General features: G+C 41.1%; 1 protein-coding gene across 1 annotated transcript in view; it reads right to left on the minus strand.

Moving 5' to 3' along the window:
• Window positions 1-20,566, minus strand: part of CFAP47 (cilia and flagella associated protein 47) — a 1,765,744-nt gene that overhangs the window by 571,338 nt on the left and 1,173,840 nt on the right. The window contains exon 50 of the mRNA XM_029603108.1: window positions 9,607-9,735. Within this exon, the coding sequence (XP_029458968.1) occupies window positions 9,607-9,735 (129 nt within the window). The remainder of the gene's footprint in view (window positions 1-9,606; window positions 9,736-20,566) is intronic.

Genomic DNA, 20,566 nt, shown 5'->3' on the forward strand with positions numbered 1-20,566 from the left:
ATGGTAGGAAATCTCCCCACGGTGCCCAATGATGTGTTCATCATTCCTGTCCTACATAAGCCTGCCTCACACACTTTTTCAATGCCTCAGCAAAGGTCATCTGCCAGTCTTATTCTTGTCTTCAAGTCTGCCAGTCTCATTCCAGTTCGTCTCCAAGCCTTGTTCCTAGTCTGTCCTGCTTCCAGTCTTCAAGCCTTACTCCACTCCAGTCTTCAAGTCTTGATCCACTCTAGTCTTCAGCTCCAATCCGCTCCAAGTCTTTAGCCTGCTTCAGTCCTCACTCCGTTCCAGGTTTTCAGCCTACTTCAGTCTTTGCTCAGCTCCCCTCCACTCCAAGCTTCAGCCTATTTCAGTCTTCAGCTCAGCTCCACTCCAAGTCTTCAGCCACAGCCTTGCCTCCGTCAGGCCTTCAGATTCCACCATAGCCTTTTGGACTCTGTCATAGCCTAGCCTGTGCTAAGATTCATTCACCTGCCATTGGCACACACCTTAAGGCCCGGCCCACAAGGTTGCACCAATTGCACTATGGCTCACGCTCATGACATGTCTTTTATATGAGCCTCTTGCTTTCTACTGCAGCTGCAATGCTCTTTATCTGCACAATTAATTCTACCCCACTCAATTGGCTGCTGATTGCAGTCTTATAGATGATGCTAGACAAGCATGCCACTATAGGAGAGATGGTGCTAACATGGAAATGAGTGTAGGCATGGTGGTGCACCCGCAGTCCTGGTGCTCTGCAATCACACAGGTTACCACCCCCCCCCAAAAAAAAAAAAAAAGCCAGCCCTGCTGGCTATCTTGAGGCCAGTTTTTGCCTCCCACAAGTACTGCCTCTATTGCCATCTGAGGCTTGCCTTGCTGCAATACTCTTGCTCCATCTCCGAACAGCACCCTCGCTGCCGGGAACCTGTGGGACTCTGAGCCCTCCCCCATCTGACGTCACCAGGGGATGTGGCTACATAGGCATGTCAGCCATGCCAGAGGCAATTTTCCACTCCTGCCTCCCATAAGAACTGCCTCTATTGCCATCTGAGGCTTGTCTTGCCACAATACTTTTGCTCCAGCTCCGAAGAGCACCAATGCTGCCGGGAACCCACGGGACTCTGAGCCCTCCCTCATCTGACGTTATCAGAGGGCACGGGTAAATAGGTGCATCGGCCATGCCAGAGGCGCCGTGTGCCTGGCGTTGCACGAAAAGGAGCGCGCACAAACAGCAGGCCCCTTTGTGCATCCCTTTGTGTTGACCCTGGACACTAGAAGAAAGTATCCTTTGTTTGTCCACTACAGCTACTTGCTTGTAAATTTCTAACATGTCTGATTCTTTACTTGGACATATTGATGTAGTCATCAATCGGGGAAGGTATGCTAATGGTTCATATATCATTAACCAAAAGAGGTCAAGTCATATTATGCATATTCCAGTCATCAATACTTCTTTATTGACTTCTTGTTTTCTTTAACACTACTGTTGACTAAATCGTAATCTGTAGCCAAAAGGATTCCTGTTATTATAGATTTATTAGATAAACATGCTCCTGTACTTTGCTGAATTACCTGAACATGGCTCAAGGCATCAGACTCAGTTTTAATTAAACACTGTCCCACCAGTATTATATGGTTTATTTGGTTCCACGAAAAGAAAGGAAAGATGGGGGTATTCTGGTTTTCGCTAAGAAAACAAAATTTGACGCAATTACAAATCTCCTTTGCACCACCTTTTGAAGTTGCGTTATTCAAAACAAACATTTATAGGTTTCTGTAGTATACTGTCCACCAAGCTTACTAGAACTTAATAGTTCCCCCTTGATCAAACTACTAGCTAATAATTTTGTTAATTATGTACCAGGTATTATTCTTGGTGATTTCAATCTTCATATGGATGTTACCCCAAAGTCTCCGGTATGTGAGACATTTCTTAATAAATAAATAGTGGTCTCATTTACCCATTTCACTTTCTGGCAGGATACAGCTATTCAAAATGAATGAACTTCCCTGTTGGTTATATTTATTTCAAATGTTACCAGTGTGGTTGCACAAACGAGATCTTCAAGAGCTCCGCAGATTCTTTGAAAAGTTTATATGGCAAGGATGTAAAGCTAGAATAGCACTTCATTACTTACATGAACCCTTACAAAATGGGGGCTTAGTGTGCCCAGATTTAAAAAAATATAATCTAATATGTATGCTGAGGCATTTTAAGGATTGGTTTGCTGGGACTTCTTATCACTCTTCTATAATACACCTACATGCATGGTTTGAGAGTCTAGCCCTTACAGCTTTAATCCAATTGCCAATGCAGCTGGTCCCAGCGAAAACTAGACATTTTTTAATCCTAGAATCTGGAAGACAAGCGTGGGATTGTTTAAGAGCATATGGGGGTATATCGCGTAAGGTGACAGCGTTGATTCCAATCTATGGCAACCCCCAATTCCTACCGGGAATACACAACACCTTATTTAGTTATTGGGCGGGCAAAGGTTTAAAATTCACAGGGCAGTTAATTAATGGTGCCACTAGTCAGCTGTACAGTTTCAAAGACCTACAGGACAAAGATGGGTTGTAAAACTCTGATTTTTATGCCTACTTACAAATTAGGCATTATGTAACCTCGCACGAACTACATGAATTTCACCTAGGCCAATACAGTTTTTTAGAAGTCACCCTACTTGGCCTTTCACAAGGCAAGCCAAAATGTTCCCATCTTGCGAAAGCCTTGACGAAGCAACTTCCCACCTCTACCCCCTTGGTCATTTTAAGGAAATGGGAGAAATATACTACTGTAGACATAACTGATTCAGACATTAAGGAATATCTGAAAAGAGTACCTAAAATTTCAGTAAATTCTTATCTATGTGAACTGCAACTTAAATTCATTTGGCAATATTATTATTCTAAACGGAAAGCCTTTCATTTCAAAATTTGTAACACTTCTCTATGTTTGAAATGTGAGATTTTAGAAGGGGATTATTTACATTGTTTCTGGTTGTGCCCTAAGGTTCATGACTTATGGCTAGCCATAAGGACCTTAAATTCCAGGCTTTTTGGATGTGATATTCCAGACCTCCCACAAATGTGGTTATTTGGGAAGATTAATTTCACACAGATGGGTCTTCAAACAGCACAAATAACTTTTTTTGACCTGGTGGCTCTAATGGCAAAGCAGACCATATTGTTGGTCTGGCTTTCTGCGGAAGTGCCAGCATATCAGCATTGGTTACATAAGATGCTAAAATTAGCTACCTTTGACTTTATTTCGACTAAGAAAGATACAGCACCCAAATGGCAAAGAATTAAGAACCTATGGGACCCTTTCCTGGTGTTGCAGTCGGCGGAGATCAGGAAAGGATTTACTGCTCTCTACTCTGAAACATAGTCTAATCATTGCAGTACCTGACATCTGGTCCATAAGGATGATCATGATCATTAATGATGGGACACTCAGAATCGATTATTGATATGTAAACCGATGTGACATCACTGATCTAATGTTGGTATATAAAAATGTATAAATAAATGTATTTCGGGATTTCTTCCTGTTATTTCTTTTTGAGAAATGTATTCTGCTGTTTATAGGATAAGTTTATGATTATGTTCCACAATTTCTCTTTAAAAAACACATCCCACACAGAAATTTAAGATCAGCAAACAAAGCTCTTTTAACGATTCCATCTGTAAAAACAGCAAGACTTACCCAAGTTAGGGAACATGCACTATCTCTGGCTGGTTCCACAATATGGAACTCAATGCCCCTTGACTTAAGACTCCAGAGTAATCATAAACTTTTCAAAGCACAACTCAAAACCTGGCTTTTCAAACAAGGCTTCAAGAAAGAAAATGACGCAGGCAAATAAATAAGGCTAAAGCGGACTCAGAGCACCTAAAGCATATTTTCCAGATACTACCGGAAATTAGTTCACTCACTTTTAACTGTAGCCAAATCATCAGGATGAAGTACCATAAAACACTTAACCCCCCAAGGGAATTTCTCTAAAGGTAATTTCCTGAGCATAACCCATATTATTCTTAATTACTGTTTGTTACCGAATCACAATGGCACCATCCATGTAAATTAGGATCTACACTTTCTTTGATATAGGTGCCTTATTGTAAACTGTTATGATGGTAAATAACTTAATGACGGTATATAAAAACTCTTAAATAAAATAAATAAATAAAATAAATACATTGAGAGCTGGTAGGGGGAGGGGGGAGGGGAATAAAGACAAAAGACATTAGACATATCTAAAGTTCAAGGTTCAAGTACATGCCCTTGATGGCATACTCTACGTTACATTCCACATTTTCTTCACAAGTATGCTATGGATCTTGTAGCACCTGGTTTGTTATAGATTGTGTGTATCTAGAGTTGACTATGAACTACTGTATGCCTACAAGTACTCGCATTGTATGTTGGATTATTTACTCGCTAGTTCTGCTATAGTTACCGACATCCATATGTTATGCTTGTCCAGTTTAGTGTTCCACCTGTTAAATTTTTGTAACCACTCTTTATGAACAAACAACCGATTTTGAATCTTAAATAAAAAAGATATAAAACAAAAAAAAAATAGCCTGCACCAGTCACAAAGCCAGTACCCGGGTCTGATCATAAATTAATTTATGCCAGCATCCCATACACTGCTAATTCCTATTCTAATAAAGTAAATCCACATTCCTTTTCCTATCGCAAGCCTTTCTTTACATAAAATCTGATAGATAAATTGCCACAAGCACTGAATAAGGTCAAGTATGATTCCATTGATTGATTCTGCAGTCTCTTCCTGGATTAATATTACAACAGATATAGCAGATAAAATTAATCCAATTATATCTAAAACACTGACGCATAATAGACCTAATACTCCATGGTATACACAAGAAATAAGGGAACATAAAAGAAAATTAAGGTAGAAAGAAAGATCATAGAAAAAGAATCCTTCCAATAATAGTTTAGGAATTTATAGAGCTCTGCTGCACAAATACAAAAACACTACAAAACAAGAATATTATTCTAAAAAAAATAAATGGTGTGAAGTTTGATCCCAAGGCACTTTTTACCATGGTAAAAAAGCTAACATATTCAAAATTTGAAGAGCAAGTGTTGGACAACTCTAAAGAAGCTTATAATAATTTAGAATCTTTTTTAAAGATAAAATTCATATGTTATACAATTCCTTCCCTATGAATTTGAATCATACTATAACTATACAACCATTAGATATATCACCTTGGATAATCTTTGATAATCCAGCATCTTTAAAAACTGACATTAGCCTTAAGAAATTGAATCCAGCTGCCCATCCTTTAGACTCTATTCCAGTAAAAGCCCTGAAATCTATTAGCAATTTAGTTGCTTCATGTATCTCAAAAATAGTCAATCTCTCACTTGATTAAGGAGAATTACTCAAAATTTTGAAATGTGCATCCATTAGACCAACTTTAAAAAATAAAAACGGTGATCCAAAGGCCCTTAGTAACTACAGACTCATTTCAAATCTGCCCCTCTTAGCGAAAATTGTTGAGAAAGTTGTACAGTCACAATTAGATGACTATCTTGAAGAGAATAATATTCCCTTCCCAGCATAATTTGGTTTCAGAAAAAATTTCAGCACTGAGCCCCTGTTCTTATCTTTGACAGACACTGTCCTGAGAGGCTTTGTCTCTGGACAATTTTACTTACTAATACTGCTAGATTTGTCTGCAGCCTTTGACACGATTGACCATATCACTCTACTAAATAGGTTAACTGAAATTGGCCTAGGTGGTAAAACCCTTAAATGGTTTACGTCTTACTTAAAAGATCGAACCTATCATGTCAGAACTTGTGACTCCATTTCAGATAAAATAAAGATGGAATCAGGCATTCTAAAGGGATCAGCTTTATCAGTTACCCTTTTTAATGTATACATGGTACCTTTGTGTAAATTACTAGTCAGGTTCGGCATCAACTATTACATGTATGCAGATGACATACAGTTTTTAGTTTCTATTGAAGACTCTATCGAAAAAGATTTCAAGCTTGTTAAACTCTATCTTTCCATGATTCAGAAACTTTTAACTCCAATGAAATTGGTTCTGAATAATCAGAAAACTGAAATTGTTTTGCTGAATCGCAAATTAAATCTCAACACGCCAATTCATTTAAGGAATGACTTTATGGATACTGAGTTAACCGCCCATGCCCATGATGGAACTGAATATGAAGAAGTATACCAGTACCAAAATCAGAGAGGGTTACAATAAGCTTCATATCCTTAAGCAATTAAAGAGTTTACTCCAGTGTGATGATTTCCATACTGTTCTTCAAACCATGATCTTTTCCAGGTTGGATTTTTGCAATTCATTACTTTTTGGGTTACCTTTAAATTCTATTAGGCCTTTACAACTGTTACAAAATGCCACTGCTAGTGTACTGGAGGAGGAAGTAAATTTGACCATATTATTCCAACATTAATTTCACTACACTGGTTAACTGTGACATTTCGGATTCAATATAAAATTCTATGGGGCAGATTTTCAAAAGGGTACGCGCATAAGATACGCACATACCCCCGAAAACCTGCCCCAAGCTCCCCCTGCGCGCGCCGAGCCTATGTTGGATTTACGCGCATCCCGGGGCTTTCCTGGGGGGGGCGTGTCGGGGGGGTGTCGTGGCCGGCGCATCTCAGGGGCGTTCCGGGGGTGGGGCCGCGGCCATGGTTCCGGCCCAGGGGCGTTCTGGGGGCGTGGCTGTGGCCTCCGGACCAGGCCCCGGACGAGAAGATGGCACGCTGGCAGCCGGCCTGGCGTGTGCAAGTTACGCCTCCCTTGGGCAGGCGTAAATTTTGCAATAAAGGTAGGGGGGGGGAATTAGTTAAGGCCGGGGGCGGGTTAGTTAGGGGAAGGAAAGGGAAGGTGGGGGGCGCCGGAAAGAAAGTTCCCTCCGAGGCCGCTCCGATTTCGGAGCGGCCTCGGAGAGAACGGAGGCCGGCTGTGCGGCTCTTATGTTTTACTGATGTCATAAAAGAAAAATTTAAATTCTGCCTCCATTTGGTTGGATGGGAAGATAAACCCATAGGGGCAGATTTTCAAAGGGTTACGTGCGTAATTTACACGCGTAACCCTGAAAACCTGCTCCTGGCGCGCCGAGCCTATGCAAGAACGCGCGTATGTCCCGGGGCTTTGAAAAAGGGGCGGAAAGGGGGCGTGGGCGGGGTGCCGGTCTGGGGGCAGTCCGGAGATGGCACGCCAGTAGCCGGCTGGCGCGCGCAAGGTGGGGGGGGGATTTAGGTAGGGCTGGGGGGTGGGTTAGATAGGGGAAGGGAGGGGAAGGTGGTGGGGAGCGGGAGGGAACGGGGAAAGCCATCGGGGCTCCCCTAGGGCTCGGTGCGCGCAAGGTGCACAAGTGTGCACTCCCTTGCGCGCGCTGATCCCGGATTTTATAACATGCACGTGGCTGCACACGCATGTTATAAAATCGGGTGTACATTTGTTCGCACCAGGTAGCGTGCACAAATGTACTCCATGCGCGCAGGTTATAAAATCTGCCCAATAGGTTCTAATAAACACCTATGTTATTTTATTTTTGCATTGGGATGTTTTATCAGGGTTTACCAGCTACAAACTAAAATCAGAAGCCCTATCTATAAACACTATAAAGTCCATTTCTGATGTAACATGCTTTGAACTCTGTGGTTGGAAAAGCTGATATAAACAAACAATGATGATGCCACATTGTTTTTACTTTTCTCACCTCATTAAACTGCAGATAGCAAATAAGGATTCAAGTGAGAGAATAACCACTCTATTAATTTCAAAATAGTTAATTAGCATAAAAAATCTCTTTAACAATATTTGTGTCTAACACATCTAGAAAATTATTCCAGACTTCATGAACTGTATAAGAAAGTCCCCTAATATCATTTGTCATTTCTTCCATTATAAACCCTTCCAAACATGGGCTAACCAATCATTAGTCAAAGGGGATTCCAGTTGTCTTCATTTGGATGCAGTGGTACATTTTGCTACTACTAATAAATGAGAGATCAATTTCCATTTCCTCTTCTCCAACCCAGGGGCAGCAGAGGGACTTAGAAAAAAGTTTCAGGAATTCAGGGTAAGGATTTGTTTTCTATCCCCTGTATCTGTCATAGGCTTGCTGCTGCTACGTGTAGCTGCAGCACTAAAGTATTTGAGGGGGAGGGGGGGGATTCAGATTCAATTCAGAAAAACCTCAGTTTCCACATAAAATGATTTAAGGATTTGGAAATCAGAAATTTTTAGACTTGAGTCTGAACACCCTCTCGTCTCCTTCTCCCCTTGCCTTTTCACTGTGCTGCTGCAAACTTATCTCAATTGTTTAATATTTGTGCAATTTTTTTAGCTTATTCAGTAAACTGAAATTGAAACAGAGAATAGACAGAAGATATTTTTATGTAGTAAGTGTGAACTTTCCTTATCATTAAAGACTGGTAACTTTGCCCTAGAATATTTCCACAATTTGAAACAACCACTGCAAGGTGATAAGTTAATCTTTAAAATAAGAAAAAAATGTAAGATGAATCAGTTCTCTTTTTCATCATTTTTGTGGTTTCTTGTGATGTGCATAAACTCCGCTTTTATCAAGAAACTGAAATCTGCTCTTTTGTTTCAGAATACAAGAACAAGCAAAAGTGTGAATACCGTCCCTGGAAGCAGGTCTGAATGCCTCTCTTATTTATTCTCTTATCCAATTAGTTGTTCAAGCAGTGGTCAAAGAAAAACCTGCTTTACATCTACAAAATGTGAGTTATGCATGAAGGATAGAATCCCTCCTATCGGACTATATTGCCATCCAAGCAATAAATCTACATGAGAAATACTGGTTGAAATGGGGCAGTAATGGGCTGGCCTGGTGGCTCAATGGCAGAGCTGCGTGCTGCTTGAGAAGGTCCTTGGTTTGATCTCCACACCCAGGAACAGCTGTGGAAACAGTAGGGAGTTAGGGACATTGTGGCTGGATTTAGTGCCTCTGATCCAAGGTTCCAGAAGGAGCCTGCTGCAGGGTTCCCGGCCTCAGGACTTCTTGCTGCAATGACCAGACCAGAAAGTGTACAAATAAAGATCAAGATTCCAGCACTGGTTCTGACTAAACTGGAAGAAGAAAAGAACAACTGGGACACAATTGAAGGATAGTATTGTGAACTTTGATGAAGCCAGATCTTTTATAGGAACAGTAATCAGTTTTCAGTAAAGTACAGTATTGGAGAAAGACATTTGAGTGTGTTGTATTGAAGTAAACTCCTAATTGTCCCAGGATTTGGCCTACCATTAATACCCATGCAGAACATAAATAGACACTGCTACTCATTTATAAAATTCTCATATAGTCCTTGGTCAATGATTTGCTTCACAGATTGCTTCAGGAACGTATCAGCAGATTCTGAAACACATTCCACCTACATATCAATAATCTATTGAGAAAAAGAAAATTGTAGATTTCTGAGAAACAGTATGTAGTTAGAATTTGTTGTCTCTTGGCCAGTGTGACTTAATATATAAAATATGCATTTTATTTAAATATGATAGATGATGGAGATTCATGCAGACAAATAATGAAATTAATCATAGTAATACTAAACATACCACTGGTGGCTAAATGCTCCTCTTCTGGAATCCCAGTTGAAGATTCTTGAAGACCCTGTTTTTCTTCAGCCTCCGATGCAAAGTCAGATTCAGACTGCTGGTCTTTGTCTTCCTCAAATGAAATTACACCTACAACAAATAGGTAGCAGATGCTGCATTAACGGGGGCATTAGTTCTATAAAGCAGGCGGCCAGCCTTGAGTGTTAATATTACTTTAACACTAAGCTAATAAATATGAGGCAATACTCAAATTCCAGATGTCAGCTACACAATTAAAATTGATTGCAGAGAACAATTCTGTTGGACATGCTGACGGAAATGAGCCCCAGTCCACATTTTCTCCTCTAAAGGATAATTCTTTCAGCTGCTCACATGAAATAATTATAGTCCACTGAAGGGAATATAGACAAATTAGCTTCTCGAAGGCTTATCAGCCATGGATGACAGTTCTTATTTACTTTCTTTCCAAAGTAATTTTTCATGTACAGTTTGGCTGTGGCCTGCTGACTGTTCTCCCTTGTTAAAGGGTTTCTGGGACCACAGTAATCTTGACATGTCATCAAATCCAAATAGTCCTAATCCTTTCAACTTTCCTGACAAGTCCCTGGGATGGATGTCAAGAATTTTTCACAGTATTGACCTTTTATATTATGAAATATTTAGGGATGGTTAAAACAGTTTTATATTATAAACAGGTACTTCTTTAATTTTATCATTTAAGGGGAAAATGTAGCTTTTAAATCAGAAAGACAGAATTAAGTCTAAAGGGCTCTACAACACACAGAGATCAATATTCAAAGCCATTTAGATGGATAACTTACAAGATATCCATCTAAATGGCTAGTTTTTAATAATACTCTTGCTTATCCAGCTAAAAGTTAGCTGTATAAGTCATTATCCTGCTAAGATTCAGCTGAATAAGCAAGTGACACATTGGGGGCATTCCAGGGCCGGGATGATTTGCCAAATAACTTATCCAGCTAACTCCAATATTTGGAGTTAGCCATATACAGTAAGGTATTTGGCTAACTCTGTGCAGGAACAACAGATGTTGGCACCTTGGCTGGGGGTATATTTTTGATTTGGGAGCGTTGACGGAGGATTATATTTTCTGCTTGTGACTTCAACATCAGGTTTTCCTGTATAAGGGTTCATCTGGAGTGGGACACATAAATCATTTCGAAGCATGCCTTGATGTGGATTATAAGCTATGTACTTTACTTTTTTGAGCCTTTTCTGGATTTTTTATTTGCATAAAGCAGTGGTTCTCAACCTGTGGTCCATGGAAACTTTGGGGTCTCCCAGACCATAACAGCTGTGTAAGAAAGAAAAAACCCTCTGTAAAGAAGAGACCCAGCAGCCTGCCACCGGATCCCATTCCATGACAGAGGCAAAAGAACAGGCCTGAGAGGTCCCCGGCGCACCCCATCTCGCTGGTGGCTGAAGACAAAAGAAGGCCGCAGGCTGCCAGTGTACCCCATCTCACCAGTGGCTGAAGAGAAAACTGAAGGAGGCTGCAGGCCACCAGCAGACCCAATCTCACCAGCGGCTAAAGAGTGAAGAAGACTGCCAGGCCACCAGTGGCAAAAGTGTGAAGGAGGGTACGGGGCCACCGGCAGCGTCGGGACCCTCTCTCCCCTGCAGACTACAGGAAAAAGATAAGGAGAGGCTCAGGTGAAAGATAGGGTGTATGAGCAAGTGTGAGTCAGAGAGAGCCTATGTGAGTGAGAGAGAGGGAGCTTGTTTGTGAATGAGAGAGAGAGAGAACATGTGAGCTTGAGAAAGAGGATGCATTTGCTTTTTAGCATGTGTGTATGAGACAGAGGGAGCATTTGTGTGTGAGAATGTTTGTACAAGAGAGAGGGAGCATATATGAAAAAGGAGTGTATGGGTGGGTATGAGCATGTGTGTGTGTGTGTGTGTGTGTGAAAGATGGAGCATGTGAATAAGAGAGAAAGCATGTGTGTATAAGAGAGAGGGAGCATGTTTGTGTGAGAGAGGGGGAGTGTATATGTGGATGTGAGTATGTGTGTGGTTGTGAGAGAGAGGCATGTGAATGAGAGAGTGTGTGTGTGAGAAATTGAGCATGTGTACTCCCCATGGCTACTAATCCACAGCAATTTCATGGTGACTGGAAATCAAAAGTTCCCAGGAATGGAAAATGGGGAAATTTTAAATCCTTATTAGTTTTAATTATTGGCTGTTGTTTGATGTGTCTGATGTTTGGGAAATTGAAAAATAATTTATATGAGTTTTATATTATTGGAAGTTCTTTATGTCAAGTTTTGAAATATGTTTTATTATGGTTTTAATATGGTTTTACAATTATTGATATTTTATATTTCTTGATTGTATTATTTCACGTTTTATGAGGAACAGTTTCTGTTCCTCATAAAACAGTTTCTGTTCCTCATAAAACGTTCTGTTCCTCATAAAACGTTCCTCATAAAACGTGAAATAATACAATCAAGAAATATAAAATATCAATAATATTAAAACCATAATAAAAAATATTTCAAAACTTGACATAAAGAACATCCAATAATATAAAAAAATCATATAAATTATTTTTCAATTTCCCAATGCAATGCATACAGAGTCTGGCTTCTTGCAGTTCCAGTTCAGTTTTTGTTTGCATGCTTATATGTATACTTTTGGTCTCTGTATTCAGTATTTGGCAAGCGTCTGTTTGTGTTCTCTGTGTGATTTAGGTGAGTTATTCTGTTATCATGTAATTTCTATATAGGGATCTATAGCAGACTGACTTGTTTTGTTTTCCTAATAGGAGGTGTATTGGTGTTTTAGGGCCTGTTGTAATATTTACAGTGTTGCCTTTTCATAGGTAAGGTGGTTACTGTATGGCAGATTTCCTTTAGATTCTGAGTAAACTTTTTGCAGGATTTTGTATTATACAGTGTTAGTACTAGTGGAGGGAGTTTGTGTTGCTGTTACTGAGGTGACAACAGAATTTGAATATTATTTTTTTCTGGTGAGTGTTAAGGGGAAAAGTCCTTGTTTTGCTGTCACAGGTAATTTTCTTTAAAAATAATAACATAGGAGAGCTGTTCCATCCCCTTTATCATTTTGGTTGCCCTTCTCTGTACTTTCTCCATCACAACTATATCTTTTTTGAGATGCGGCGACCAGAATTATACACAGAATTCAAGGGGCGGTCTCACCATGGAACGATATAGAGGCATTATGACATTTTCCGTTTTATTAACCATTCCCTTCCTAATAATTCCTAACATTCTGTTTGCTTTTTTGACTGCTGCAGCACACTGAGCCAACGATTTTAAAGGATTTTAAAGGATTATCCACTATGATGCCTAGATCTTTTTCCTGGGTTGTAGCTCCTAATATGGAATCTAACATTGTATAATTACAGCAAGGATTATTTTTCCCTATATGCAACACCTTGCACTTGTCCATATTAAATTTCATCTGCCATTTGGATGCCCAATATTCCAGTCTTGCAAGGTCCTCCTGTAATGTATCACAATCCACTTGTGATTTAACTACTCTGAATAATTTTGTATCATCCGCAAATTTGATAACCTCACTCGTATTCCTTTCCAGATCATATATATATATATATATATATATATATATATAAATTGAGTCCCCTTTGGTCAAGCACTGGCAAGATTGTGGACACACAGAAGATCAGTTAAAATTCTGTATATTACAGCAGCGACTCAATAGAAGAGGTGGACACATTTCCCAGGATCTGCGGCAAACTGAACAGAGATTTATATATTATTGGCAAACAGTGGCACCTAAGGGACTGAATGCAACAATAGAGTGGGAAGCGTTCTTGTAGAACTGTAGAGTAGGCATTTTATAAGTAGTATCAGGTCTGATTTTGAATTTATACAAATAAGGTTTTTTCTAAACAAATCTTTTCAAGATAATGCTGATGAGAAATTGATGTTCAGTTAGCGCAGTGAGCAGTGCCCTTTTCCGATATGTTGGAGTGGTTTAACATCATAAGTGAGTTGGGGTTTAAATGGATTAAACGGTCAGATAGCGTTGAGTAACAACACGATGAGATGTATAGGGATTTTGCCCTATGACAGGGTTTTAAAGAGGGACGATGTGATTGGACGGAAACAAGAACATGAGAAGGGATTGGATGGTGCAATAGACTGAGGGGGTGGATATAAAGGGCTCTTGGTGAAAGGAGCCTCATTACGAAACACGCTTTGAGGAAGACGCACGGTTACTGAAGATCCAGGTGAGTGTTGGAGTTTTTTCAATAAAATGAGGTTCAGTGTAAAGAACTAGAAGCGTTTTTTATTCATTTTTGAGCACAGGGAGGAAAAACAAGTGGTAGAGGAACATTGGGGCAGATTTTGAATCACTATGAAACGGACACGAAACCTCACCTGTGCGGTTGAACAATGAGTCGGCTGGAAGTTTGTTAGGAGCGTGGTATTTGTGACTCCATCATGAGAATAGCAGTTCTCTTCACAAATTAGGTATACTATAAAGACCACTTTTTGGGTTCACAGAGTCCTTGGTGAATTCATTTGAGTAGCAAATTTGGAATAGCGTGGGTATACATTCTGTGGTTTTTGCAGGTGTGGTGGAATTAATTGAAACTCTGAGAGGTGCGTTTATGGTCAGAAGTTTGTGAAGACGGAAGTATGATGAGAAAGAAAGGTAATATCATATTTGTGTCTCCGTGGAAACATCTTAAGATTAAACCAGACTATAAAGAACATAGTGTTGATTAATATTTTGAAACTTTATTCTTTAAATTTAAATTTGAAAATAGCACATCAAAATGGGGATAAATTAATTTTTTTTGAATTATTTTATAGGTACACATTCATATTCGGGAGACTACACATATTAAAAATTTAGGAGCTATTGAGCCGGAGTGAATTGAATGTGTTTTTTCTGAATCCACTCCGTTCAAAATACAGGTAGGAGTGGGTATCAGGATAAAAGTTTTTTGTAAACTCATAATTTATTTATTATTATTTTTCAATCATTAACGAATATTTCATTATAAATGTAATGTTTTAGAAGTTTGTTGGTTGTAACATATGGATAAATGTGACGAGATCAGTATATATTGACCTAGTGGATGAGGTGATCAGTTTGACATAATATGAGCTTTATGCTTTCAGATACAAGTGATGGAAGTTATTGGTTTCCATTGATGTGTGGTCTTAATAAAAGTATTCCCCTGAAGAAGCCAACATTGGCGAAACGAGGACCTTGTCGGGACAGGAGAGAAAATCAGTCAAAGGAGATATACCACTAATACATGTTAACTGTTTTTGATAAGGAAATGCACTTTAAGTTATATGGTATAAGATTGTTAAAGTAATAAGTGGTGTATTCCTTTGTATAGACCCATTTCAACATCAATGAGGTGAGGGAATATTTAGTTCAATTAGGGTCAGATTGAGGACAAGTATATTGAGGGTCATAACCGATTGGACTAAAAGCAAGATTTTAGTATATTTGAAATATTTAATGCTTTGTAATTCAACTTAAATTATTAGCACATTTGTTAAAGCAGTTAATAAAAAATCTATATTTCTAAGAAACATCACATATCTCAATTGATTCATTAAACATAATAATAGTGCTTATGGTCTCCCAAGGCTGCATGTTGGGGGTTTTTTGTATATATATATATATATATTGAAAAGCACCGGTCCAAGTACAGATCCCTGAGGCACTCCACTGTTTACCCTTTTCCACTGAGAAAATTGACCATTTAATCCTACTCTCTGTTTCCTGTCTTTTAACCAGTTTGTAATCAACGAAAGGACATCGCCTCCTATCCCATGACTTTTTAGTTTTCTTAGTCTATCTCCATCAGTCTGTCTCTCCCTATCCCACTTTTCCAGTGACTCCTTCCCCCTATCCTCCTCTACCAGTCCATTCCCCCAGTCGCTCCAGATCCAGTTTTATGGGTACCTGTAGTTACTAGAAGAGAATATGAGTACATTCTTCCATATTTACTTCTTGCTTTGCAATTATACGTATTCTGTTTATATCAGTAAGCATAATTTAATACATTTTATATATTATGACAGAGTCTGGTATGCATATAATTATTTCTTTGTCCTATATACATATATATACATATATATATATATATAACTACAGGTAAAAATGAAAGAGAAGCATGTGGGGGTCCACAAAAATTTTGGAACTTGAAAGGGGTCCACGCTTCTGATAAGGTTGGGAACCCCTGGCATAAAGAAATATTTTAAAAAATTGGACTTTACTGATAACTATTGGTAAACAATTAAAAAGTAATGCTGATGATCTCTATACACAGTAGAGATAATTTAAACATCCTATATGATACGAAAGAGTTTAATACAATCAATATTCTTAGTTCTGTTGAACTGTTGCTTTAAGAGATATTAGACTGTTAATATTGTTAAACATAAGGCAGAGCATCCTGGAAGGAGTATGGCTTTGTGGCAGTATTTTCTGTTTGTGCCTCAAACCATGCTACTTAATCAACGTCTCTTTGCAAATACTGTATTTCACTACTAATTGATTTTTCTCATGCTCAGCATTTCATTAGCCTTTGAGATACAAGGAGTGCAGTCTATGCAATGCACTTCAGAAACTACATTGCATTTCTCATTCTGGGGTCAATTTAACTTTATTCATTTGTGCTTATCCCCAGATAGAGAGAAATTATGCACTAGAAAAGGTGAAATCAGGCCATTCAGATTGGCCAATTCTGTCTTTCTCAATGCATTTATTTCCTCTGTGCATTGGATTCATGCAATCTACAAAGGTTTCAATTAACCCAGATCACCCAAGAACTGGACTTGGATCTAGTGCCCAGATAAGTGTACAGCCTTTCTGGTTAGGCCCTTACAGCCTGGGGCAGAAATTCAGAAGCACCAAGTCTTACTCCCAAGCACCTGTAGAAGTCAGAATGATTTTTCATATGAAACATCTTGTCTCTGTAACAGACACAACCTTTGAAGCCACTGACCAGCATCAACAACATTATGAAAAAGAGATCAAAAGCAATTTAAAAGAAAAATATTCTGTTTATTGAGTTGCCAACACTACATTTAAACAAAACATATATACAGGGCACATCCAAATGAACACTGTGCCTCATTTTGGCATTCCAACTCAATCAATGCAGTTTTTTTTATATGCAAACAACAGAACATTTCCCCCCACACTCAACCCAGCAGATATATACACCAATCATTCCAATACACATTCTTACTCGTGCTAGTAGCCTAGCATTAAGTGTTTACAATTACGAGTCCTGATCCCCCATTTCTTGCACTATTACAAACTCAAATGTTTGCATGTCAATGACCACAACTTAAAGTAACCTTTGGTGGTATCCCACTGCCTTGGATTATTTAATGTCTTTTGTTTGTAAAGCTCCATACCAGCTATCTGCAACATCAATGCTGTCCAGTAGGAATAATTTGGCTGCTCTTCGGAGTTCCAAACCCCTAGGAGTATTTTTTTTGCAAGCAGCAATGCAACTGATACATATTTTGTGCCTCCCTTCGGAAGATCCTCCGATCTGTCATACAAATGTAGACAGAGTATTTTTCCTAAACAAGTGTGACTGGGTCACTATGCTAGACTAGATAAGAAGAATAAAGCTAGGAACCAAAGATTCAAGGGAAGGGGGGGAAGGAAAATACAGCAACACCAGGCAAGAGACGTCCCTTGGTTCCTTCCCCCGGATGTTACAAGGACAGAAGAACCACAGGTGTGGGAGGTTAAGGGTGGGACTTCCCTGGAGCCAATCAGCTGGCAGAGGAGGAGGAGTTTCCACAGGATAAAAAGGACTCCCTAGTAGAGCAGTCTCAGTATCCTGCGGGGGACCGAGGAGGAAGGATCGGATTACCTGTCTGCTCTGGGAGACTTCGATGCTGGACATTCCCCGACCGTGTGAAGGACTGCCGCAACTATCACAGAGAAGGTGAGCGTGGGGACTTCTGTTGTTGGACGAACGACAAGGATACTTTGCCTGGAGGACTGCCGGTGGGTGGCTGTACCTCTGGGGAAGGGTTGAGGTCCCAGAGGTACGGAGGGAGGTGGCAGTTGGGCCCAGTGGGGCCGCACTTTTGAACTATGGACTTTGAGAGGGACTTCTGAAGCCAGTGGTTGGAAAGTGAGTTGCTGGCTCAGTGGGGAAGGCATCTACCTTCCATCCAGGTGGTGAGGGTTCAAATCCCACCTGGGGACTTGTAAGATAAATATGTTTAAACTGCTATTTGAGTTTCCAAGGGACCAGGGAAGCTCGGTCAAGGTTTGGACCCGGGAATGGACGCAAGCAGACAGTGTACAGACCGGTGAAAGTGTCACAAATGGTGTCAGAAGTGGGATTGCTGACAATTGCCAGGAGAGGAACTGGAGGGACTGTCGGCAAGAGACAAGGAATAAAGTATCCAGCTCAAGGTGTATTTCAGTGGCCCTGGGAGGTAAGTGTACCTAAAGAGGGTGCTGATGGATTGGACAGGGCTGGAGGGTGAAACAGAACTGTAGAGGGAAAAGGAAAAAAAAGGTAGCACACTTGGGTTTTGTTTGTGTTCCCTTTGCAGACACCATGGCATCCGAGGAACTGCTGAAATGGGTGGTCGAGACAATGCAGGCACAGCAGGCGGTTACGGACCAGCTGGTGCAACAGATGCTCGAGCAACAAACTCGCCAACAGCAGGTCATGCTACGGATGATGGATGGACTCACCCAAGGTTTTAACAGGTGGACCCTCTGGGGAAAAGAAGGGTTACCTGAGAGGGAGGACTGCACTGCAGATCCAGGCCAGAAGGAAGAGGAGCTGCAGGTCATGAGGGTGAGAAGTGATGCAGTAGCTGTGGAAAAAGTTCAAGCCCAACCAGAGAGGTCAGAGCCAGAATCCTGTATCAGAGGAACTTCTGAGGAATCACATTCACATGGGTGGGAGGATGGACAGCCAGGTGGCATGGCTGGGGAATCCAGGCCCCTAGGTTCAGAGGAGGGACCAGGTAAAGGAGAGGATGGACAGCCAGGTGAAATGGCTGGGGAATCCAGGCTCCTATGTTCAGAGGAGGGACCAGGTAAAGGAGAGGATGGACAGCCAGGTGAAATGGCTGGGGAATCCAGGCCCCTAGGTCCAAAGGAGGGACCAGGTAGAGGGGAGGATGGACAGACAGGGGAAGAGTCTGAGGAAGAGTGGCTGTCTGACTGGGTAGGAAAACTGGAATGGGAGACAGAAGGTAAAACAGCTGGAAAAGGATCTAGAGGGGGTTTCTGAAGAAGTGACCCAAGGACTAGATAAAATGCAGAGGGACTCGGATAGTCAATGGGGACAGGTCTGGGGAAAGATTCAGTGCAGGAAGTATAGGAAGAGTGCTCCCAAGTATAAACACTGGCCCAGGAAAGGAAGGGGCTGGTGGGTGTTTGAAAGGAAGAAAGTTTGGGGACTTAGAAATGCCGGCTCCTAGTTAGGGAGGTGGTAGGAGTCTCACCAGAGGGCGAGACTCCTAGAAAAGGGGGGAGGTATGTGACGGGGTCACTATGCTAGACTAGATAAGAAGAATAAAGCTAGGAACCAAAGATTCAAGGGAAGGGGGGGAAGGAAAATACAGCAACACCAGGCAAGAGACGTCCCTTGGTTCCTTCCCCTGGATGTTACAAGGACAGAAGAACCACAGGTGTGGGAGGTTAAGGGTGGAACTTCCCTGGAGCCAATCAGCTGGCAGAGGAGGAGGAGTTTCCACAGGATAAAAAGGACTCCCTAGTACAGCAGTCTCAGTCTCCTACGGGGGACCGAGGAGGAAGGATCGGATTACCTGTCTGCTCTGGGAGACGTCAATGCTGGACATTCCCCGACTGTGTGAAGGACTGCCGCAACTATCTCAGAGAAGGTGAGCGTGGGGACTTCTGTTGTTGGATGAACGACAAGGATACTTTGCCTGGAGGACTGCCGGTGGGTGGCTGTACCTCTGGGGAAGGGTTGAGGTTCCAGAGGTACGGAGGGAGGTGGCAGGTGGGCCCAGTGGGGCCGGACGTTTGAACTATGGACTTCTGAAGCCAGTGGTTGGAAAGTGAGTTGCTGGCTAACTGGGGAAGACATCTACCTTCCATCCAGGTGGTGAGGGTTCAAATCCCACCTGGGGACTTGTAAGATAAATATGTTTAAACTGCTATTTGAGTTTCCAAGGGACCAGGGAAGCTCGGTCAAGGTTTGGAACCCGGGAATGGATGCAAGCAGACGGTGTATGGACCGGTGAAAGTGTCACACCAAGTCACCATACAGTTCCAGCACTTTCTCCAAAATCTTTGCAAATGTGAACACCCAGTGAACATATGACAATGCATTCCAGGTTGTGATCTGCATTTCAAGCAGAGGTCAGAGTCCCACAATTTCATCATGACCCCCCCCCCCCCCACCCCCCTTGTTCTGGTAAGATATATTCTGTGCAGTAACTTGAATGTATTTCCCGCATATTTGCTGATGCCAGCCTCCTGTATACTGATCTGAATGCCACCTAAAGTTCTGCAATGTCCAGGTCTTCTCCCAGATCCTTGCTCCACACTCTCACTAATTTAAGCAGTTGATTATCATCTCCATTCTTCTGCAGCATGCTCATCCAGATAACATTTTATTAAATTTGGAGACCGTATCAAAGAATGAGTCCTCTTCATCGGTAAATGCTGTAAGAGGTAGCCCCTCCTTTCCCATGTCTAAGCTATAATGCCTGACTTGCAAGTAGGAGAATAAATGGCCCTGCGGAATTGACCAAGTATCCTGAAGCTGCGAAAAGGTGTACAGTGCATTTATATCTGGATCTACCAATTGGCCCAAACAGTACAGGCCCCTACCTTCCCAATCTTTAAACCCCACTGATGCTCATCCTGCAGGAAAGGCCACATTGCCTTGGAAAGTTAAAAATGGTGATCTGCCTATACACTTCTTATGAATCTGCCACCGCTGCCAGGCTTTCCAGAA

The sequence above is a fragment of the Rhinatrema bivittatum genome, chromosome 5 (genome assembly GCF_901001135.1).
Source record: "Rhinatrema bivittatum chromosome 5, aRhiBiv1.1, whole genome shotgun sequence".
NCBI classification, from domain to species: domain Eukaryota; kingdom Metazoa; phylum Chordata; class Amphibia; order Gymnophiona; family Rhinatrematidae; genus Rhinatrema; species Rhinatrema bivittatum.